The sequence below is a fragment of the Gobio gobio genome (assembly GCF_949357685.1).
Source record: "Gobio gobio genome assembly, chromosome: 3".
Classification (NCBI taxonomy): domain Eukaryota; kingdom Metazoa; phylum Chordata; class Actinopteri; order Cypriniformes; family Gobionidae; genus Gobio; species Gobio gobio.
The window spans coordinates 22,017,394-22,041,893 of record NC_137099.1 but is presented as its reverse complement, the minus strand read 5'-3'; the positions used below and the strand labels follow the sequence as shown (position 1 = coordinate 22,041,893).

At 37.8% G+C, this 24,500-nt stretch overlaps 1 protein-coding gene across 10 annotated transcripts in view; it reads left to right on the top strand.

Moving 5' to 3' along the window:
- tbc1d1 (TBC1 (tre-2/USP6, BUB2, cdc16) domain family, member 1) overlaps nucleotides 1-24,500 on the top strand; it is an 87,321-nt gene that overhangs the window by 35,237 nt on the left and 27,584 nt on the right. For 6 of the 10 annotated variants that reach the window (XM_079813601.1, XM_079813606.1, XM_079813603.1 and 3 more), the window contains 13 exons: nucleotides 501-797; nucleotides 1,254-1,448; nucleotides 5,889-5,978; nucleotides 6,470-6,574; nucleotides 6,980-7,112; nucleotides 8,158-8,249; nucleotides 8,846-8,956; nucleotides 9,079-9,189; nucleotides 9,409-9,495; nucleotides 10,617-10,897; nucleotides 13,724-13,822; nucleotides 15,102-15,221; nucleotides 15,641-15,777. In XM_079813601.1, the coding sequence (XP_079669727.1) occupies nucleotides 501-797; nucleotides 1,254-1,448; nucleotides 5,889-5,978; nucleotides 6,470-6,574; nucleotides 6,980-7,112; nucleotides 8,158-8,249; nucleotides 8,846-8,956; nucleotides 9,079-9,189; nucleotides 9,409-9,495; nucleotides 10,617-10,897; nucleotides 13,724-13,822; nucleotides 15,102-15,221; nucleotides 15,641-15,777 (1,858 nt within the window). The remainder of the gene's footprint in view (nucleotides 1-500; nucleotides 798-1,253; nucleotides 1,449-5,888; nucleotides 5,979-6,469; nucleotides 6,575-6,979; nucleotides 7,113-8,157; nucleotides 8,250-8,845; nucleotides 8,957-9,078; nucleotides 9,190-9,408; nucleotides 9,496-10,616; nucleotides 10,898-13,723; nucleotides 13,823-15,101; nucleotides 15,222-15,640; nucleotides 15,778-24,500) is intronic. The other 4 variants (XM_079813604.1, XM_079813605.1, XM_079813610.1 and 1 more) reach the window with 1 other exon arrangement.

Sequence of the window (24,500 nt, the reverse complement as noted above, 5' to 3'; positions counted from 1 at the left end):
ATAAGTTTTCCGTATTGTTGTTTTTGAATAGTGCACAATCGCTTCAATGTTGAAACTGGCAAGGCTTTAAACGCATTTATTTGACAAACTTTATGAGGACGAAAGTGAAAGCGATCTGGCTTCGGGGCTTGCGCGCGCCGTGTGTGTGTGTGTGTGGCAGCTATAAGAACGGCAATCAACTTACGTGTATAAACTGTGCAAAACATGCAGTTACTATTATGATTCTGGGCATCTAGAATCTAAACTAAATTCAAAATGTTTCACGCGGTGTGCTTCCTGAACATTGAACAGAGGTCCGTGTGAATCAGATCCCTGCGCATATAGTGCGCGTCATAGGAATTTAACGAGGCTTCGAGGCAGAATTTTTGCCTCAAGGAATTTTTGTAATCGAGTAACTCGATGAATCGTTTCAGCCCTACTGAAAACTTTTGGGATGCATATTGGTGACTTACACTGTTTACTTGACCTCATCCTTTTTCTCTTTCACGTCTGTTCTCCAGGTTCCAGAGATCATCAGCACTCTCAGGCAGGCCGGCAAAAGTTCTGCTCGACAAGAAGACACTACCTCATCTCTGCCTAGCAACGATCAGCCAGATGCCTCCTGCTCCACAGCAACGACAGTCGATGCAGCAACAGCCTTTGCTAAGAAGTTTGAAGTGTTGTTCTGTGGGCGAGTGGTGGTGGCCCACAAGAAAGCACCACCCGCACTGATAGATGAGTGTATTGAGAAATTTGGACGTGTCAGCGTCACAGGCTCACTTGCAGCAGGCATCAGGCGGGCGTTCTCACTCAATCAGGTTACACCCAAATTTAGTTTTTACATAATGCTAGATTGTGGTTATACTACTAGATTAAAGTTTGTGCGCCATTTTTTACTGTTGTAGAAAATACTTTTATGTAAATGTGATTTTGCATAAGCGCATTGAAAAATTCAACAGTTTGTAATAATTTTAGGGCCTTCTATCTGTTAAAATCTTGCAAAAAATTTAGCAACTCAATCAAAATCTGCAAGAATTAAATAAAACATCCCTCCCCACAGTTTATGGACTGACTTACTTCATTATATTCACTGTGTTATATTATATTATATTATTAAGGCAATATAATATTTTAGAATTATTATATAATATAAAATATCTACTTTTAATATTTATATTTTATCAATTTTCATAGCACCATTCGCTTGACCATTTTGAAATGTTAAATATTTAAGTAAGTTTTGACCTTAACAGACAATTGTGTTTCACTTCCAGGTGGTCAATGGAACAAATGATGGAGCAGATGGAGGAGGAAAACGACCTCTATTTTTCAAAAGAGATCAGAGTTTTCCGTTTCTGCAGGCATTGGATGAGAATGGCCTATCACCTGAGCTCCAGCGACGAGCTGCTGACGGAGCCACCGGGGTCCAACCCACTAGCCTACAGGAGAACAGAACCATGCTGTTCACGGTGAGTGACACATACACACACACAAGCAAATTTAAACACCAGAATCAGAGGTAGGACTGTCAATATAATCCAAAAGTACTAATCTTTATATAATAGGGGTGTAACGGATGTGTTGCTTATGAGTTAATTGGCAATACACAGTAGTGTTTTACCGTCAGCATTCAGCAAATACGCATTTATATAATTTAAACAAATCTTTGAATATCTAATATACATTCAATTTCACAAACCTTGCAAATTTAGTCGAATCCAACTGTCAGATATTCTTAAGGGTGCATTTGTAGCCTGCAAGAACTTGTTACTCTGTGTGTGCCGGTCGGTCCGTGTGAATTGAATTTGGACAGGAGAAGAGTTCAGCTTCACTGGAGTTGCACGATCAACAGACTTTAAACCCTTGATTTCAAACTATGCTGCGCTATAATCAGTTGCCCTCTATGTCATTCATGTCATATTCACTATGTGCTGGATGTAAAATTTATTTGAAAATGTTTTATTCCCAGTGCTTAACAGATTACTGAGTGCCCTGTTGGTTACAGTACTTCCTTTTTATTCATATTTCAAACAATTTCTCCATTTGTGAAAAATACTGTAATACGAGTACAGAATCAAGAAGTTGCCATCTAAAGTAAGTCTGTTTAAATTAGAGATTTATTTTTTACTTTTAAAATAATTTATTTATGATTTATTAAAAATTAATTCAAATAAATTTAAAGTGTCAATATATATCGGCCATCGGACACTCTGCTGTCGGCATCGACCATCAAAAACCAATATGGGCCTACAAATAATATACAGCCCTTTGCTGAGGTTACTAAGCATTCATAGGGTCACAAAGAACAACAGCTCTTACGCCTTTGTTTAGCCCCGGCTCTTTTGTTTGTTCTTTTGTGAATCACATCTATATCCGTTTCACACTGACCTTTTCACATAAAATCTGCTTTCCTGACATAATCCACAAAACGGATTTTAGTTGAAATGCTGTCTTTGTTCATGAGAAACGTGATTCAAGATTATATGATGATTCTCCCAAAAATTGCGTAGACATGTTACATGAACATGTATAACACATAAACATTATCTCTGAAGCCATGCAAAAACCTGTTTGGAAGTCTGCTAAATGCTTTCAAAGAAGCTCTCTTCATCTTAATATTTCTCTGTAGAGATACGGCACACAACTAAACATTTTGAAGTGTGTGTTCAGTGGTGTTGTCAACATGACTTGTGGTAATTGTGACGCTTGTAAGTGTGTGAAAGGTCAGCATGCCTGACGCCTGTGTGCACGCATGTATATGCATGCATGGACATTTGTGCAGGTGTGATCAGTATTTATGGTCATTTTTTGAGTCATGCTATGAGGCAATTCCTCTATCACTTCCTCTCTTGCCCGCTTTTTTTCTCTCTCTCTCTCTCTCTCTCTCTCTCTCTCTCTCTCTCTCTCTCTCTCTCTCTCTCTCTCTCTCTCTCTCTCTCTCTCTCTCTCTCTCTCTCTCTCTCTCTCTCTCTCTCTCTCTCTCTCTCTCTCTCTCTCTGTCTCTGTCTCTGTCTCTCTGTCTTCCTCTCCCTCAAGTGGAGTGTGGATGATGGTATGTCAGTGTTGTGGCCTGAAGCACATGTTGTAGCCTGAAGCACATACTGTATAGATTCTCATTAAACAAGTCTGTGCTAAAACCATCACTGCTTCGGTTTAAATCTGTACTCCTGCAGTGGCCTGTAATTGGACACATAAATCACACTTAAAAATATATCGATGTCTTTGCATTACATCACAAAATATCAAACCAATTGGCATTTGTTTTAGTGAAATGTAGTACACTTTTCAAATAAAAAACATTTCACAAAAAGAACTACTGTTCAAAAGATTTTTTGGAGTCTCTTATGCCTGCAAAGGCTGCATTTATTAGTAATGTAGTTAAATATTATTACAAATATAACTCTTTTAATATATTTTAAAATAAATGTATTCCTGTGAAATATAAATATTTTGTAATGTTGATAAATGTCTTCACTGTCACTTTTGATAAATTTGATGCATCCTTACTCACTAGAAGTAAGAAAATCATACTGACTCCAAACTATTGAATGATAGTATATAAAATGGATAAAAGGTCTGCACAGCAAATTACTTTTTGCAATATGCTGTTGCATGCAGCTATCAGTAAACAAATACATGGAAAGGAAACAAACACAACCTGACCCGAAACCTGTGAGTTTTTTGGAACCCGTCGGGTAGCAGACCTCTAAAATAGATGTTTAGCTGGCTGGTGATTTTATTAGGCAGAGCAACAATACTTTTAATTTATTGTTAAAAGATGCACACTGCAAGATCTGTTCAGCACTTCCTGTTTCTCTGACCGGCAGGAAGCAGTCAGCTCCTCAGCAGGAAATTACATAGCAACAACGAGCAGCATCACAGTTGGCAATTTTTAAATAACTACTGAATTGCCTGCAGTAGCAGCCCCAGCCCAGTGTTATGAAATTGCATTGTGGTCACTCTGTTCCAGTTTTATTTGTTTGTTCTTTTCTTGATAAGGAAGTCACATTAAATGTGTGGTGATGTGTTTTCTACTGTGTCATTTTTTTAAGTAATCCATAGGGGAAGCAAAGGTCACAGTGTGCACTTGTGTTTTTAACGTTCTCTATTAAAGTTGTGAAGTCAGTGATCCTATCCATGGTGACAGGATAGCATTTGCCCATAAATCAAAGCAATGTTTCCTCTACTTTATTTAGTGGCTGTGCTGCAAGGTGTTAGTTTGAAGTCTGAATTGAATATATTATTATATAGGACCCAGTCTCTTTCATCACAAAGACAACACAAGTTTGCTGGCTGCACGCAGAAAGCAAACATACAGCGTTACCAGTGTTTTATTAACAAATTATTTCAGTTCTGAATCAAAGTGGTTTCTGAATGAATATATGACACTTACTGACGTTTATGAGTTTTGATTCAGTAAATGGTATTTTAATTAAAACCAAAAGTAGTATTGTTTTTTTCAGTATATACAACGATCAGGCATAACAGCTTGACTGGTGAAGTGAATAATCGGTTATTATCTCTTCATCATTGCACCTGTTAGTGGGTGGGATATATTAGGCAGCAAGTGCACATTTTGTCCTCAAAGCAGGAGAAATGGGCAAGCGTAAGGATTTGAGCGAGTTTGACAAGGGCCAAATTATGATGGCTAGAAGACTGGGTCAGAGCATCTCCTAAACTGCAGCTCTTGTGGGGTGTTCCTGCGGTCTGCAGTGGTCAGTATCTATCTATCGGTATCTATCAAAAGTGATCCAAGGAAGGAACAGTGGTGAACCGGCGACAGGGTCATGGGCGGCCAAGGCTCTTTGATGCACGTGGGGAGAAAAGGCTGGCTCGTGTGGTCCGATCAAACAGACGAGCTACTGTAGCTCAAATTGCCCAGGAAGTTAATACTGGTCCTGATAGAACGGTATCCGAATACACAGTGCATTGCAGTTTGTTGCGTATGGGGCTGTATAGCCGCAGACCAGTCAGAGTGCCCATGCTGACCCCTGTGCACCAACAGTGGGCATCAGAACTGGACCACGGGCGTATTCCCTGGTGGCTGTGGCCTCTTTCAGCAGGATAATGCGCCCAGCCACAAAGCAAAAATGGTTCAGGAATGGTTTGAGGAGCACAACAACGAGTTTGAGGTGTTGACTTGGCCTCTAAATTCCTATGATCTCAATCCAATCGAGCATCAGTGGAATGTGCTGAACAAACAATTCCGATCCATGGACCAATTTACAGGACTTAAAGGATCTGCTGCTAACATCTTGGTGCCAGATACCACAGTACACCTTCAGGGGTCTAGTGGAGTCCATGCCTCGACAGGTCAGGGCTGTTTTAGCAGCAAAAGCAATATTAGGAAGGTGGTCATAATGTTATGCCTGATCTGTGTATTTAGGTTCATAAAATGTGTAGCCAGACGGACATTTTCACATAAAGGGTGAACAGAGAAATTAAGCAACAAGACAATGGTTTATTTTAAGTTATTTCTCTCATCCAGCTCTTCAGTGAATATCCTGCATGAATGTATGCTCGGTGTATCAAAAACTATGAAGTTATGATCTCATCTGTAGTACTACAGAGGAAAACTGGAGGCGGATCAAATAATATAGTGGTTGCGCTGAGGTCTTGTCTCACAGAGCAAATATGTGCATGGTCATCTGGTGAAACCCAAAGCATACACACACACACACACACACACACACACACACACACACACTGATTTGAATTTCAAACATGTTGTTTACGCTGTAAAATAGCCTCAGCGCTGACATTATTTGGTCAGCATCCCCGGAAGAGCTATCATTAATGTCTTTAATGTGCGCACATGCATATATTTACTCTTTGAAAAGTGAATTTCACTCTCCTTCATCTTTATCTACTCATGCACATTCGTTTATTAATGTGTCTGTCTGTTGCAGATTGGGCGCTCTCAGATCTTTCTTGTAAGTCCAGACACTAAGAAAGTGGCCATAGAGAAGAGCTTCAGAGAGATTTCCTTCTGTTCTCAGGTTTGTTTCGTCATGTTGATGCTAAGCTGTGTCCAGTTAATTATCTTATGTCTGCATAATGACATTTAGTCAAATGGAGATCTGAGCAACAATCGGGCTTGATTGAGCAAGACCTCAAGCTAGCTGAATTCATAGCGTCATTAACACAGCTGAAAAGAAATCAGCCCTTTTGTCTTTGCACTCGTCCAGACTTGTTTTCTAAATATTCTTATCCATGTGCTGCATTATGGTATTTAAACATTTTCTAAATTTTCAGCTTTACTACCACAGGATTAGATTACAATTGAAAATATATTAGGAAACAGGACATTTTGAATTGTAATCATATTTCACAATATTACTTTTATTGTAGCCTATTTTTGATTAAATAAATGCGGTTGTGGTCAGCATACGATCCCAACTTTTGAACAGTAGTGTAGTTGTTTAGTTGACCCATTACAGGTGGCTCCTTGATTCTGTTTCCCCTTATGAATTTCTCTTTCTTTCTTTAGGGTATTCGTCATGTGGACCACTTTGGCTTCATATGCAGGGAGTCGGTGGAATGTGGAGGCTGCCAGTTTGTTTGCTATGTTTTCCAGTGTGCTAATGAAGCTCTGGTGAGAACCATGGATAAATATATGGAGGGATGAAAACATTGTTTCCATCTGAAGAACGTATTCGTTCCTTTAGAGGACAGGAGAATTATGATATTTGATAATAATTTTTTTCAGTCAAGTGAGGATGAAAATACAAAGTGCTATGTTAGTGTTTATAGCACACAGAGAACAATGCTAATTGTTCAGTTTATGTATACAATTACAATAAATCAATAACTGTGGTCTTTCACATAGGAAGCCAAATGGATATGACCTGTTGCAAATGAATTATTTCAATCCCCTCATGAGATTTTTAGTATTTAATATTTTCACAGGATGCAGTTATTGTTTTTTTTAAACATGTTCCATACTGTCAAGTTAGATGTTCAGAGTTGCTTTGTGTGAATGTCACTCTTTCATGTTCAGGTGGATGAGATCATGTTGACTTTGAAGCAGGCGTTCTCTGTGGCCGCCCTTCAGCAGAACAGTAGGACCCAGAGTCAGCAGTGTGACAGCTGTCCCCTGCAGCAGCTGCACAAACTGTGTGACAGAATAGAGGGTGAGATGTCTACTGTTTGTCGTATCACTCAAGTATATCATGCTTTATCTCTGCATCAGTCCATTGCTCTTTATTTTTGGATATCTTCATGTTTTGCACCTGTCAAAGGTCCAGAATAACAAAACTTCTAGTGCAGACTCTAAAATGTTTTTGGGACCGATTTATTAGTTCCCTCTTCCCTGTTCACCAAAGGGATAGTCCATCCAAAAAATAAAATTCTACTATCAACCCCCCCCCCCCCCCCCCCCCCCCCCAAGGCTGCATTGATGTGATCAAAAACACAGTTAAGACAGTAATATTATAAATTATGACTTAAAATAACTTTTCTATTGAATATATTTTAAAATGTAATGGCAAAGCTGAATTTTTAGCATCTTTACTCTAGTCTTCAGTGTCACATGATCCAAATCATTCTAATATTATGACTTGGTGCTCAAGTATCATTTATTATTATCAGTGTTGAAAACGTAATAATTTGTGAAAGAAACATTTTTTCAGGATTCTTTGATGAAAAGAAAGTTCAAAAGAACAGCATTTATTTGTAATATATTTTTTGTTACAATGTGTAAGTCTTTACCGTCACTTTTGATCAATTTGAATGTGTCCTTGCTGAATAAAAATATTAATTTATTTTAAAGAAAAAAAATCTACGGCAGTGTAGCATGTTGCCATTCAGCTTCAGGAAGCTAAAAAAGTCATACATAATCTGTATATAATATCTTTATAGTACTTCAAGTTCTTATGATGCTTTTTTGCCCTTTCTGGGTGCCTGGTCACTATATGCTTACATTTTATGGAAAAAAACTGTCAGAATAATAAAAAATAAAAACATACAGTATGCCCTTTTGTGTTCCACTGAAGAAAAAAAATCATACCGGTTTGGAATTAAATTTGGGTTAATTATGGCAAAATAATGAAAAACATGTTTATTCTGAACATGAATTAGGAGGTTCCAACAGATTTTCGGCTCCCAGATTTCATTTTAGAGTTCTGCTGGCTGCAACAGTGCATACTTTGTGCATGGCATGACACTGTTTATGTGCAGGTCTACATCCATCCAAAGCTAAGCTGGAACTGCAGAAGCATTTGGCAGGTCTGGATAATCAGGAGCAGGCAGCTGTGTTTGAGAGCACCATGGTGAGTTATTTCAATTTTAAAACCACTATAACACTACACAAATACGCTTTAGCTCCCCGGTTCTCTGGATTAGCAGTGTGTGTCAAATCCTTTAAGTGTGGCTTTCAAGGAATGTGTGTTTTTTCTTTTTTGTTGTTGTTCAGAGGGTGTGACTGGTATAAATTAAACCGGTTAGTCCACTAGTCTAGCATCCTGAAACCTCAATCAACCTGAACGTTTATCAACCTGATGAATGGACCAAAGCATTAACTGTTTTTCTACTTTACTTTTAGATAATGGTTTAAATTTAATATCAGCTTTGAGGGTGGAACAAACAGGAAGTTGTCTTAACAATATTGCTAATATAATATAATTCACTTAAATATGCCCCTGTTTTCACATAACTTTTATATATGTGAAAGTTTTGATCACCTTAAAATGCTCAGACTAGCTGAAATTAGTGTAAATGGTGTAATAAATGAGTAATTCCTTGTGTAAATTCTTTCTGCTCTCTGTTTGTCACATTTCCCATTGACCGTGAGTGTGTTTTGTAAGATCGCTGATGCCACCTTGTGTAAATTTGGAGAAATAACACATTTGTTTGTGTATTTGAACAGAAAGCCAGGCCTAAGTCAGATCAGGAAGAGAATGAGATGGTTGTGTCATGTCTAAGACGACTATATGAGGGCAGACAAAAGACACACACACACAACGGACAAACAAAAAAGGTACACCTCCATTTAATTCATAAAGATCCTTACGGAAATATGAACCCTGGGATCTTGGGAGAATTGGGTGTGGATGCCTGTTCCTATACAATACTGTATACATGAATGTGTTGGACTTCCAGGAGGTTGCTGTGAATGCTGAAAGCAGCGTGAGTTCTAGTCGTGTGCGTCTTGAAGAGTTCAAGACTAGAGCAAAAAGGTCCCTCACTGAATCACTGGAGGGGATTTGGAAGGTACGCAAACATTTTACGCATTTTGAACATTTTGGCCCCCTCTACTGTTTTTATGTGCATCTAACATTCAAGTAATGCAAGCCTTGTATGGGACTTAGAGCATGTAGCACAATTTGTGCTGCAGCTTTAGTTGGTCCAAATGAACAAAAGAACTTAACTATAATACCGTTTATCTATATAAATATAACTTATGGGAAAAAATGTGTCTCCATGTAATAGGGCAGCAGTAAGTCCAAATCCCAGAGAGAGAACAGTGAAGGAGAGAGCAACTCCTCCAGCTCTACCACACTGAACAGCACATATCAGGTCTGAACAACACGCACATCATCAATATATTTTCTGTCATTTAGGACTGGACAATATTTTGAATATTCATAATAAATTTGTGATGATTTTTTTGAGAATGTAAAATTAGCCAAACATATATTACTATTTGGCCATTTAATTTAGCAAAAGAGCAGAAATAGATCCAATTTGCAATCCTTGTTTCATGACTTGAATATATGGGAAAAAAAACTGTAAAAACAGTAACTTTGTGAAATATTATTACATTTTACAATATAATTTATTCATGTCATTCATTTATTCAAAGCTGAATTTCCAGCATCACTACTCCAGTCTTGTCACATGATCCTTCAGAAATCATTTTAATATGCTGATTTGGTGCGCTGCTTAATATTTTTGTGGAAACTGTAGCTGTAAACATTTTTTTCAGGATTCTTTGCTAAATAAAAAGTAGAAAACATTATTAATGGCTTTAATTTCATTTTTGATCAATTTATTGAATCTTTTCTGGATACAATTATTATTTCTTTATAATTAAAAAAATCTTACTGACACCATACTTAAAGGGATAGTTCACCCAAAAAACAAAAATTCTGTGTACTATTACTCACCCTCGTGTTGTTCCATACCAGTATGACTTTCTTCTGTGGAAAACAAGAGAAGATATTTTGAAGTATGTTGATAACTAAACAGTTTTGTTTCCCATTGACTTCCACCGTATGGAAAAAAATATAATGGAAGTCATTGGGAACCAGCATTGTTTGGTTATCATCATTCTTCAAAATATCTTCTTTTGTGTTCAGCAGAACAAAAAGAAAATGCATGCAGGTTTTGCAACGTCATGAGGGTGAGTAAATTATGACAGAATTGCAGAAACACCCAATGTACAATAAATAAGCTAATTTATAAGTGCTGATAATATTTCTTCCAAAAAAAAGATGTCCATTATTTTTCATTAGCGATACTGTTAGCTGTTTACGGTTTTACCGTAACTTTAACTTTAGATTTGATTTTGTGATTTTTAGAGCTAGAACTATTTGTTATATAAGATGTCTTTTAAAAAGCCTTTAAAAAAAGCTTTTTTGTTTGAAGAATGATTTGTTCCATCAGAGTTGTTGACATTTTCTATTATGTTTTTTAAGGAAACATCACTGGAGGAGCCCCTCTGCTCTCTCCTAACCTCCAGTCCACTCCGCTCTCACAATTCCACAGGGGATCTGAAGCGTCTAGAAGGCTCAGCGAGAGGTCAGGAGGATCCTGAGAGCCCGCCTCAGGGTTTCAGGAGACGCGCAAGCACAATTAGTCACTCTCCCATGCTGTCATCTTCTGAGCCAAGTCTCCCCCCTCTACAACCTACTGCCGCCACCAAGCCCAAACTGGTCCGACACTACTCCGTCAGCACAGACTCCCCACACCAGAGCAAGTGAGACAGTGTGTGTGTGTGTGTGTGTGTGTGTGTGTGTGTGTGTGTGTGTGTTTGCTGATTCTTTTGATTACTGCACATACGTTTAGTTTATGTCTGTGGAATGATATTTAAGAAAAATGCGATAAGCGATAACTTGTTAAATAATGCAATATTCGATATGCGATGCAATGATCAAGTAAAATCAATTAAAATGAAAACTTATTTAAAAACTGATAACTATATAATCAACATAGTACAGATTTCCGAACTGGATTTTTACAGCTAAAACGATTTTATGTAGTCTTGATAAGCCGATACTGTTTTTTTTTCTTTACCCGCGCTGTAATAAAAACATAACGGTTTATTATGTAAGGTCTTTATACACCACTGACAACATAGTTATGAATATTATATTGCATTTCTGTCAATAGGTCTTCATAAATACTACACACTGCATCTTTAAACATACATTTTCTGTCTTTTCATTTAGTACCATGTTGGTTCGGGGGGATCGCTTATTTTATTCTGGTGATATCTGACTATACTTCCCTTTGAACTTTAATGAGGGGAACAGGCAGTGAATTATGTGGAAGAGCAGCTACTAGTGTTAATGCAGATCTGATTTTTTTTCATAAAGTTTGTATTATACCATGCTTTTTAAGTTCCCTTCAGGAATTAATAAAACATCAATAGGCCTGTTTAAACCTGGTCACTTCATGCGCTTTCTCTGATCGGATGGCTATCTGATCGTGAAAAGACTAGGTGTAAATGCCCCCTGAAGCGCATTCAAGACTGATTTAAATCCGATCACATTTCAGCATTTCAGGAGGTTTTTTGAGATGCATTCTAGACAAAACTGGACAAGTGTAAATGCATCTGTACATTTTTACACCTCCCAAAATGATTATTAAAAAAAAATGTGTGAGAGTGTGTTATAGGCTACCGGTTCTTGGTAGTCACATACTGTCAGTGATGGGAATAACGGCGTTATAGATAAACGGCGTTACTAACGGAATAATTTTTTTCAGTAACGAGTAATCAAACGAATTACTGTTTCTCCCGTTACAACGCCGTTAGCGTTACTGAGAATAAAATGCGGCATTACTATAATTGAGCTCACTGAAACGGTTTTCATCCGAACAGGCTCTCTGTCAGTCGGACCTGCAACGTTTTTTTTTTTTTCTGGTTGGTTGGTGCGTGTGTGTGCGGGCGTACATGCCATGCGTGTTGGGTGGGGTGGTACACATAACTGATGATGATTGGTGGGTGGGAGACAAGGTTGAGGTTGATAGGTTGAGTTCACACACACACCTATGACACGCACACACATGCATATGCACAGTCACACACACCAAGAGCGTCAGAGCGATGGCAAGTCCAACGACTTCAAAGGTAGCTTTCGCAAACTGGAAGTATAAGCGCTACTTTTCCCTCGTTGAGGTGAAAGGTAAGAATGTTTACGTAACGTGGAACTTATGTCCAGGAAGAAAGAGTCTCTCCACGTCAGTGGCAAGTAATTCTAATCTAATGAAGCACCTCAAATTATCACATGCCACAAAACTATCAAAAACTATACTACCACAAATTATCAAATTATCACAAAACCCAGGTGATAATGTGAGCTCCACTACACTATATTTACACTATAGTAGGCCTACTGATAATATGTACAATAATGTATTGAATTTGATAGGTGTCTCTCACATTGTCCCACCGCAACATTACAAAAGTGTACATTAATGTACAATGTGTTATAATAATAATTTATTCTATTTAGTTCAATTCATTCATTTAACATATTTAATATTGGGGGCATCCAAGTTATTTGACATATTTGAACATTTGAAAAAAAAAAAGTAACACAGTAGTTACTTTCCCTGGTAATTAGTTACTTTTATAATGATGTAACTCAGTTACTAACTCAGTTACTATTTGTAAGAAGTAACTAGTAACTATAACTAATTACTTTTAGTTATAAGTAACAAGTAACATGCCGAACACTGCATACTGTATGACAGCGCTACTGCAATATGACCCGCTGCAGTATCTCTCCAACGCACAAACTGCCGCAAAATAAAAATGAAAGTTCACCGTTCCATCCTGAAGCTCAACAAACAATCATCTTCATTAAAAGTAGTGAGAGTCAGACGAAATTATTTTACCAGTGTTAATGCCACTTTTTCTCCTATTGCGGTCTCTGATATTGAAATTAGGTGATGATAAATAAATTGCAGCTCATATCTGTTGCATTTGTTGATTGAACTTAAATTTGCATATTGTGCAGGAATTGAAGATCGGATTTATATTTTGTGTTGCAGAGACAAATTGTGGTCAAGTGAAAATGGAAGAGATTTAACAAAACGGATTGCTATCCGATCAGTAAAAATGCATGAAGTGACCAGGTGTAAACAGGACCAATGAAAGTGTGATCTATATTATATTGTTCTATATGAAGCATAGACTTCAACAAACATATTGCTGAAAAATGTGCAGTTATTTTTTCTAGTTGTGCATCCAATCTTAGTCATAATTCAAACATAATTAAAAGTTTAATATAATTTTTGTTTACATGCACCGGTATGTACAACTTTTGTTAAATGCAAATGTTTACAGACTCATGCAGTCTGTCATCACCAGTGACAGACTTTTGTCAATCAATTACTGTGGGTGGTGTTTTTGGAGTGGGGTGTGTGGAAGTTTCCTGTTCTTATATCATCACATTTCTTAGTCTGTAATGTGAATTCAGTTCACTGTGCGCTCCACTTTTTTCATTCGGTGCATTTCTGCTTTTGTATCCCTCTGCACCCTCCTTTATCTTTTCCATCCTTTCTGTATTTTCATCAGTCCTTCCTCCCCTCCGGCCTCTTCCTCTCCTGTGTGTCAGCGGCCATTGAGGCCTCATACTTTTGCTCATGATCTTTTCACCCGGCCCCTCAAGCGGAGGTGAGGTGTGTGTGTGTGTATATGTGTCGTCTCTTTGCTCTACTGTCGTTCACAAACAGGTCAGGGTACTTTTTTTCTCCATAAAATTGTTTTATTGTCTTTCTTTCCTCTGAATTTTTTGTGTAAAAGTTTGTGAAAGCACAATGGGGAATTTCACTTACAGGCTGATTCTGGGTGCTAGGTTGTTGAGGACACAGGAGACTACCATGATTGGCCTCAATCAATAGAAAATACTAAAATCCCTTTCAAATAAAATATACCGTCAGTTTTCTGTGGGCATTAATTGCGTCAGGAAAAAAAATGCTGTTGTTTCTGAATCTGGTTCATACTGTAATGAGGCTCATTTGCATAGAGCCAGGTTTGCCAAAAAATAACGTAAATTTAAATGACTCAAAGTCAAGATGATGTAAAAATACCCCTTATTTATTTTAGTGCACTTTCAATGATTGATCAGTTTATGTCTTTATAATCTTTCTCCAAAAGATTAGGGTTGCATCAATATAAAACAATTCTGGTCATTTATTATTTTTATGTTATGGCTGGTAACCGATACATGGCCCCAAAATTAAAATGTGATACTATTTTGTCTAAACATAAAAAAAACAACTAAAAATGAAAATCAATAATTTTCCCAACATAATTTAATAATGTATTATTATTATTATTATTATTATTATTGTGTTTAACACCGACTTTCCACAATCCAGCCAATTCATGGTGGATAAAATCAAGTCCAAGTACTGGGATCATCGTTTTTAATTCAGAAACAGCATTATTACAGTGTTATTTTAGTATTATTTTATATTTTTTATTACTATTTTGTATTTTGCTTTTATTTTCATATTTTCATATTTTTATTTTTCACTTTATTTTTAGTTTGTTAGTAATTTTGTAATGTGCATTTTTATTACTTTTAGTTCTTTTTTATATTGTTTGTTTATTTCTATTTAGCTTAATTTTTAAGTTTATCATATAATATTAACCTTTTATTTGATTTCAGCTTTATTTCAATTAACAAACACAATTTTTAGTTTAAGTTAACAATAACAACAATTTTCAGCATTATTACGGAAGTATATGATAATATATTAAAAATGAATTAATTATATGAATAAACCACAGGGTTTTGCCCACACATTTAGCATACATGTGAATTCACCCCAGTGTGTCTGCTCCAACAAGGGCAAGATAGAGTTTGCTTTTGTGCTGGTTTCAGTGTCTCTGTCTCACTCCTTTACTCTGTGGCCTCTCTCTCTCTTTCTCACGCTCTATCTCTCAGTCCATCAGGGCTGAGTGGCTTTAGAGCAAGATTACACTCCTCCTCCTCTGTTCCAAATTTCCTCAAATTTCTGGCCCCTGTAGTGGAGAGTGATGATACCTGTGACTCTCAGAGGAAGAGGTACTCTGTTTCACATTCTGCCAATCCATCTTTCCATTTTTCTGTCTTCCATCTCTGTTTTTTTCTGCACCTGCCGCATAGGCAGATGTGGATAAAGACTCATTGGAGTGAATAAAGAATACATTTTCTTGTAATAAATCAGGATGTGCACAGGAACTAATCGAGTACTTGTTCTGCAACTAAGTTTTTGATAAAGTATGTTGGTTTTTTTTAAGATTCTAAATGCCTATCGCTAGTAATGATTTGATCTAGGATTGCATTTAAACAGATCTGAAATTGGGTTTGGTCTTGTGGAATGGGCTTTTTAAATCAAATGAAATGTGTATGTCTACTCTGACAGAAGTCTGTAACTCTGTCAGTGTTTTTGTATATTTGTGAATGGATGCCTATGCTTATGTATTTCTGTATGTGTGTACTAGTGACGTGGCAGCCCTGTCCAGTCCTGGTGCAATGTGTGTCGTTGGGGATGACAGTCCGTTACGTAGCCGGAGACACTCCTGGAGACAACAGATTTTCTTAAGAGTCGCCACACCACAGAAGGGCTCGGACACCAAAGGTAATACCCTACTTAAACACATCATGTAGATTACATCAATACAAAATATCACCTACACTTAACAGTGTACAGTGCAGCAAGTGCCTCTACATGCTGCGGTTACTGTTGGTGTCCTCCAGGTGGCACTCTTGCTCTTAATGACCAATAAGGAACTCATGTGGGTGAGTTTGACAGCTAACATCCTACAACTACAACTACCTTTATTATGACTCTCTTTATTTCCCCCCACACTCAGACATGACTCTGTCAGTTCTCGCTTTTCTTCTTTCCTTGACCTGTTTTGTCTTTCTTTCTTGAACTGCCAAAACAGCATATCAATTTTATTTTGAAGTTGTTAGCTTGAGAGTCTTGGCAGTACTTCACAGTTAAATGTTGATCCGAGTGTCAAAACACCCCTCAGGTGTGTGTGAGTGTGAATGAGAGAAATTATCATGAATTATCCACAATGTTGTTCAACTTCTTAGGCCCAAAACATTAAAGGTGCAGTGTGTAGTATTTATGAGGATCTGGTGACAGAAATGCAATATAATATACATGTTTCAGTTGTGTATAAAGACCTTACATAATGTTCCGTTATGTTTTATTACCTTTGAGTCATTTCTATCTACATACACCGCTGGTCCCCTTACAATGAAATCGCCATTTTGCGGCGTCATGTTTCTACAGTAGCCCTAAACGGACAAACTTCTTTACAGAGCGCTAGTCACTCTCTGCTCTCTCTGACAACAGCATTTTTGTCCTGTGTCGGCCCCCGGAGCTTCTCTATGTGCTTCAAAAGGGAGGGGTGAGCAGTGGGTGATTGCAATTCACTACCTCACCACTAGATGCCGCTAATATTTACACACTGCACCTTTAAATGTCTGCAAGTTATGGTCATGTAAAGCACGGGTTAAACAAATCAGTGCTTTTGTTAAAAAGGCCAAGTGTGTTATTTCTGTGCAAAATGACCCATCTGTTTGAATGACCATCAATGTAGAACTTAATAGGGTCTTCATGTCGTTCCATAGCCATAAGACTTTTGTTCATCTTCGGAAAGAAAATAAAGCTGTTTTTAAAGGGTTACTTCAGCGATTAGCATTAAGCTTTGTATCAGTAGAAACCCGGTAGTATATTCGAATTATGGTTCTTTTTCCCCTCATATCCCCCTGAGACGAGATAATTATGCATTTTATTTCTGGAAAAATCCTCAGATTATGCAAATATCGTCATTTTGCGTCATCTGAGGATTTTTGGCCAAAGCCTAGAGACTACAGGAGCTAGTTCCGCATGTTTTCAACCCGCCCACAGGGGAGGGATCTCACTCACAGAATGTAAATACGCATGGCCACTGCCGCCTGGCTCGGGCATTCATAACGGAGCGGAGCAAAGTGAGTGTTTCAACTATTCAATGAATTCCTATGAAAGTTTAGCTTCCACATGCGATCTGATAACGTGCCAGACTGGACACGTCCGAGAATGACAGCCCCGCTTACCTCAGCTCTACTCAGCTCTTCTCGTGATGAATGAAATCTGACTCCTGCTGCGTCTGTGCCATGACTTTCTTTCGGCTCACTCACACTTTATTGAAAAGACACATTCAGTTTTTAATTGTAGTGTCTATTCTCTAACTGAACAAAATGATTTTATTACTATGAATATCAAAAACGACAGTGGGGGCGGTGCCGCGGTGGGCAACTGATAACCAATAGCCGTGGCTTTGGGAGTGGCCTCGTAGGGCAGCAAAGCTAGTGCATTCTGGGAGTTGTTGTCTTTCATCCACATGTGTCTTTTCTCAGTCTAGAAGGCACCAAATTCAAAAATAATTTCGCATTTCTACTGCATAAATGACACAGTTTAAATACACATTCATCTTCCCAGCGCTGAAGTACCCCTTTAATATTCTCTCTTATCATTTTTGTCCGTCTATTGAAAGTGTGTGTAATTAAGAAGTAAAGTGGATATGAAAAGTCTACACACCCCTGTGAAAACAGATGATTTTTGTTGTTTTCAAAAATAAAACAAACATTATTAGGGGTGGCACGGTTCACAAAACCCACAGTTCGGTTCGTATCACGGTTTTAGGGTCACTGTTTTTCGGTTCTGTACGGTTCTTGTTGTTGTTTTTTTTTAATCGTTAACACTCCAGAAATGTACTTCAGCATATGATATATAGCTAAATCATCCACAATTTAGGATACAGTATTAAAAAAATTGTTATATCATGTAGGCTAGAAGTTGTTTCCTAACTGGCTGTCTACCGAGTCCGACACATTGGCGTAACATTTTTCATGTTAACTCCTTAAGCTTCATGAGCGCGTGCACGGGTTGAGGCGCTATTCATGTCAATTTTGATCAGAACAATGCACTAATTCAGCTGACCTGATTAACACATTTCACCATGAAGTGTTCCGTGTGTTTCACAATCACCATATGACATCCAGTGCTGTGAAAAGAAAAAAAAAATACACGAAAACACAACACTGCCAGAAGTTTTTGCCCGAACTTCAAAGGCATGTTTAAATTATTAAAACTAGAAGCCTATCTTAACTTTTAAAAGTTACATTTATCATGTGAACTACTTATATGCAACATGTTATATGCATGTGTGTATGAGACATAGGGGAACAAGGTCGCATTTGCAGCAGATATATGCTGCCCATCATAAATCAAAGCACGAGACAGACAGGGGTCGGAGGAGAACACTGTAAAATGTGACAGAATGGACAATATTTGTCTGTATTTGCAATACACGAGCCGCGGTTCAGCTGCGCGAGACAAACACTGCCAGTGTGTGATTGCACAACGGGCGCGCGCGGCTCCCGGTCTGCCCTGCCTGCTATACGTCGCTGGCGCATCCTCCAACTCCGGCAAGCCTTCCTTATCTCTCCCACTTGCATTTCTACACGTGACGTGATCTGCAGCACTGCACTTTTACTTAATTTTACTGTATGTCCACACACACACACACCTCTTATTTCGCGCGAAAAGGACACCCACTGTCTGAGGTAACATACGGGCACGAGGATACATTGCGCATGCGTCGAAACCGTGCGACGCACACGCTCCGAATCGAGACAAGCGAACCAAATGTTTTTTTTTTTTTTCATGTACCGTGCCACCCCTAAGATATATATATATATATATATATATATATATATATATATATATATATATATATATATATATATATATATATATATATATATATATATATATATATATATATATATATATATATATATATATATATATATATATATATATATATATATATATATATATATATATATTTAGCTCTGGAAAAAATTAAGAGACCACTTAACATTGAGAAATCAATGTTAAGTGGTCTCTTAATTTTTTCCAGAGCTGTATACAATTTAGTGTGATGTTATCACTGACTGTGTCCAAGTAATGCATTTCAGAAATGTACATATACAAATCACGCAGTTAGCTAACATCATGTATTCATTTTAGGAATAAACAATGAGCTCATTGAAGTAATTATTACAAGTTAATTTCTATCAGATAAGACAAAACATACCAGATTACTCATATCAGAACATTTGCACATTTAATGTAAAAAATATAATTTTATGCAATATAATTTCAGGAAAACCTGGACTGTAACTGCATAAGTATACACACACCTGAACTACTACTAAAAGCACCCTTTAGGGCTTTTCACACTGCGCTTAACCCTAGGTTATCGTCGTTCTAAACAGCGCTTTTAACCTCAGGTTAAATTTGGTTACAATTTGAGTAAAGAAGAGACTTGAGTAAAGTTTAATTCTTACCTTTTATAGTCCGAAGTAGCCATTCAGTAAAACCTCGATAGTACAGTCAACAAGTCGAGGATGCGCAATGCTAGAGCTTTTATGTAAACGGTTTGCATGTTGCGTTCATCCAATCAATGACACTGACTCTGCAAATATGCAAATAAGAACGTTAACCCAGGGTTTAGGAATGTACAATGTAAAACGTCAGTTTATGAATACCCAGGATTAATTGTTAACCCTGTGTAAATTATGAGCAGTGTGAAACCTGAAGCAAGATAACCCAGGATTCAGTTTACCCGGGGTTGATTTTATTATTTTATTTTATAAAAGGGGTTAACCCCTTTTGATTTTATTATTTATTATTATCTGTTTGGATAGGAGCCTAGGAGCTTGGCACATCTTTGTAAAAACGTTCCAGATCTGTTAAATTGCAAGAGCATTTCCTTTGCACGGCCCTCTTCTGGTCCCCCCATAGATTTTCTATCGGATTCAGGTCTGGGCTCTGGCTGGGCAATTCAAAACATTAATGTTTCTTTGCAGAAGTAACAATTTTTTTTTGATTTAGGGTGCTTTCACACCTGAGCATTTGTTTCGGAACCTGGTGTGTTTTCTCCCTTGGTTCGGTTCGTTTAGGCATATGTTATGTGAACATGGAAGTCGTTCTCGGATCCACACCAAAACAATCGCTCCGAGACTGAGGTCTGATCCAGGTGGTCTCGGCCTGATTGCAAACAAATTCTGGGATGGTTCACTTGAGGTGTGAAAGCAATCCGACCCAACGGACCAACGAACCAAATGGTATTATAATTCATAACGGGAAATGTGCTGTATAAATAGCAGTAGTGTCTGTTTCTGTGAGTCAGCACATCACAGTTGAAAACCAAAAGAGCTCCTCTTCACCTTGAAATGTTGTGTAATTGTATTTTGTAAATGTAGTATATTGTCACGTGACTGGTATGGGTGAAAGGTGCGAGGACTCAAGTGCAGGAGAATTTGGGCTTTATTGATAACATAAACAAAACAAACAAAAACTACCCACGAGGGGGAAAACCAGAACATACCACACACAAGGAACCAGGAAACATGAAGCAAGGACAGGAATCAATAGCTGTGTCCTAGAGTGAAGGATGCGCACTTTTGAAGGCCAGGCCTTGCCTTCAAAATACATACATGGTGCGCACTTTGAAGGCCAGGCCAGGCCTTCAAAGTACATGAATGGGCCTTCGAAGTGCACAAAGGCTGAACCGAGGGACAGGGTTGCCAGGTCTGCACAACAAAACCCCTCCAATTGCTAATCGGGATCACGGGCAAAACGTGAGGGGTGGGCGAAATAACTATTGCTATAGTAAAGACAACTTAAACCTGACGACTATAGGCTACAAACAACTCAGAGCAACAGTGTAAAAGTATCCCAATTACAGACTTGGCAACACCTGACCGAGCGGCGTTAAATGGCCAATAGCAGGTGTGTGACAACAGCCCATCGCGGTCCAGGAGCACCAGCGTCTCCCCATCAGCTCTATTAAAGTGTACAAACAAATGTTTTCTTCTTTTTTAGCTGTTAATTTAAATTTCTGTTTTTTTCTGATGTTAAACTTAAGTTATAGTGTATAAACAGTTGTAAAAGTACTTAAAGTAATGTATAGCCTATACTACCAATTTATTTTCATTTACACATTTTAATTTACCACAACATAAATGTATTGAAGAATTTGTTTAATGTACAAATTATAACTTGCATTACAAAAATAAACAAATGTACAGAAATCACTTCTCTTATTTAGCCTACACATGTCAAGTTGCATAACGAAAATAAAAAATGTAGGCTATAGTAAGCTATTACTTTGGTGAATTTACAAGTAACTTACATTACAATAATAAATATAGGCTATAGAACATTTTCTTTTTTAACTTAGGCCTATACATACAAAAAAAAGAACAATGGAGCAATTACTTTGTTACATTAATAAATAACTTGCATTAAAAAAATAAGTATAGGCCTTTGTTTTAAAAAAGAATATATATTTAAAAAAATTCTGTGCATAGAGAATAACATTCAGCCTTTGTGGTCGGGGTTTGAAGGAGACTTTCGTTAATGGACCGTCGTCAGTGAGCGACATTAATTTATTAATTCATTCATTCATTCGTTCGTTCATTCATTCATATAGGAAAACACTTCATTTTGCATTTGCAGTATAGCTATAAGCCAACAGTTTTCGTTGATTTGTATTTTGGCTTATAGATTTGAGTGACAGATGTCATATTTGATTTAGCCTATATTTAAGGTGTTGACAGTAGGCTATTGATGAAAATAATTTTTCAGTATTGAAAATATAGGTGTGCTATGAAATCTGGGATAGGTATGCTGGGAAGGGTCCATCTGCTATACCCTTCCTTTGCCTGAGAAACGGAGGGTACATTTTGATGTCGCTTTCGAATTGCGGCAGCCTTCGTCGCACCGCTGTGACGCAATCACACTTCAAATGTGGCCTTCAGAGGTGCAGCTTTCACATTGGGACAGCCTCCGTAGTGCTGCTATGACGCAATCATACTTTAAATGCGGCCTCCGAAGTGCGCGCTCTTCACATTGGGACAGCCTTCGTTGCGCCGCGGTGACGCAATCACACTTCAAATGCGGCCTCCGAAGTGCGCCCCCTTCACTTTGGGACACAGCTATAGACAACGAACCAACACAGCACTGCAAACACAAGGAGACTAAATAGGGAGCAAACAAGGAAATAAATGAGGGAGGACAAGTGGGGCAAATTAACCAATTATCAGGTAACAAGAGGGGCTGGGTCAATACAATAGACATGAGAGCACATGGCACAAAAGAAACACATGACAAACCATGTGCTCACCCAAAACATGACAATATAGCAGTTTCAGTTTCTGTCACAAACCCAAGAGCAAAACTAGACTGAAGTGACAGAACCCTGACAGTATATAATTTAACAGCCGGAATGACGGCAACATTCGTATTGTGTTTGCGTGTGTCTCGAAAGTTACAAATAAAGCCATGGAGCAAACTTGTCAATTATCTTGATGGATGATGCAGAGGAAACTCTGACCAATAAGAGGACAGTTGTACTCGCATGTGACGTGCATAAGCACATTTTGGTACGCCTTGAAATGTGTTGCCCTGTGAAAGCGAACCGAACCAAGAAGAAAATGCAACATTGTAACAAATTGAGTCCCTTTTTCGGATCTAAACAAAACAATCTATAGGTGTGAAAAACGCCCTTAGAAGTGGCCCTTTTGGATTATTGTCAAGCTGAAAGTGATTCTCTCCACCTTACCAAAAATGAGACTGCTACCTCTATGCTATAACGTGGGTATGGTGTTCTTTTGCTGAGGTGCTGTGTCGTTTTTGCGGCAAACATACTTTTCACAATTTTCTCCAAAAAGTTTGTCCAAAAAATATTGGTCTCATCAGACCGTAACACAATTTTCCACATGATTTTGGGAAACTGGATATATGGTTTTGCTAAGTTTAGCCGGGCTTGGATGTTTGTTGTTTTTTTTGTCTTGTCAGAAAGGCTTGTCTTGCCACCCTGCCTCTTTGCCTAGGCAGATGGAGAATATGGGAGATGGTTGTCGCATATACTGTTAGGAGCAACCAGTACTTGTCAGAAAGAGCTGCAACTCCTAACAATCTACAATCTCCCTGTTTTTTTTGTCTTCTCATAAATTTTGGATGGATGCCATATTCTTGATAATGTCACTATTGTGTCACAATCTAATGCCTTGGATTTTTTTTTGTAGCCTTTCAACAATGAGATCCCTTTGATGCTTTATAAGCTCTTTGTGGCCCATGACACTTACTGTATCATGCAATTAAGATGTCAGAAAAACCTTGAAAGAAGAGCTGAGATTTATTTGGAGTTGAACAGTGTCACTTCAGTTGAAGACAGGTGTGTACTATTTCACATGAGCTTGATGATTACTTAATTTTAAAGACCCAATTATAAAAGGGCGTGCACATAAGCCGGGTGCACACTGTATGATTTATAATAGTCATGACTGTTGCTTGTCAGACTGTATGAAAATGATCCCCGCTGTAAGCCATGTCACACTGTTGTTGTTAATGTCAGACTGTACGGCAGTCAAGGTGCGTTTTACATCTGGGGTTTTACATCATCAATCTGTGACACATTCGGAGACTTGAGCTGCATTTTCATGTGGGATAGAAATGGTGGCTAGCAGACAAAAATTATTTCTAGCATTATTTTTTTATCATGACTTCTCTTGAGAAAAAAAAATGACGATGTGTCGAATGTCTGGAGCAAGTGGTGGTTTGTTGTTATCTCACTAATTGCGTCATCAGGTTCGGTGCTCCTGTTGGTTTTTTATTTGTCGGTTGTCGTAGGAGAAGCCACACTGCAGGACTGTGCGTCAAATTATTTTAAGTTTTAATTTTTTGTCTTTTTTTCCTCTGAAATTTGTCAATTTACTCTTAGTTCATGTTAGCTCAGGTCCATTGAGTAATACAGTTTTCTTTTATTTTTTATAAAATGTTTCAATTAAATAACATCAATGAAATTGTCATTGTCAGTTTGTTAAATTATCTAATGTTAACTAATGGAGCCTTATTGTAAAGTATTACTGAACAATAAAGAATCAGAACATTTTCAAACAATATCTATGGCATTTTGTAGTCCTGATTAAAATGTAAAAATGTTTAACTTTGAAAAAAATTGCCTATTAAGTCTAAGTATTTAGGAATTTGGTGCTGCAATGAACACCATTGCAAATACAAAAATCGGAATGCCTGTTTAAAACATTTAAATACTGTTCAGAAACAGAAAGTAGTGCAGCTGCTTTGTTAACGACTGGGGCAAAGACTACGGCTGCGTCCGAAAACCTAGGCAGCTGACTCGTTGCCTCTGTGCCTTATCAGACAATGACTTGTAAGGCAGCGTTTGTGCATGAAGGCACCTCACAAAACTAATTTCGGACAGACTTCTA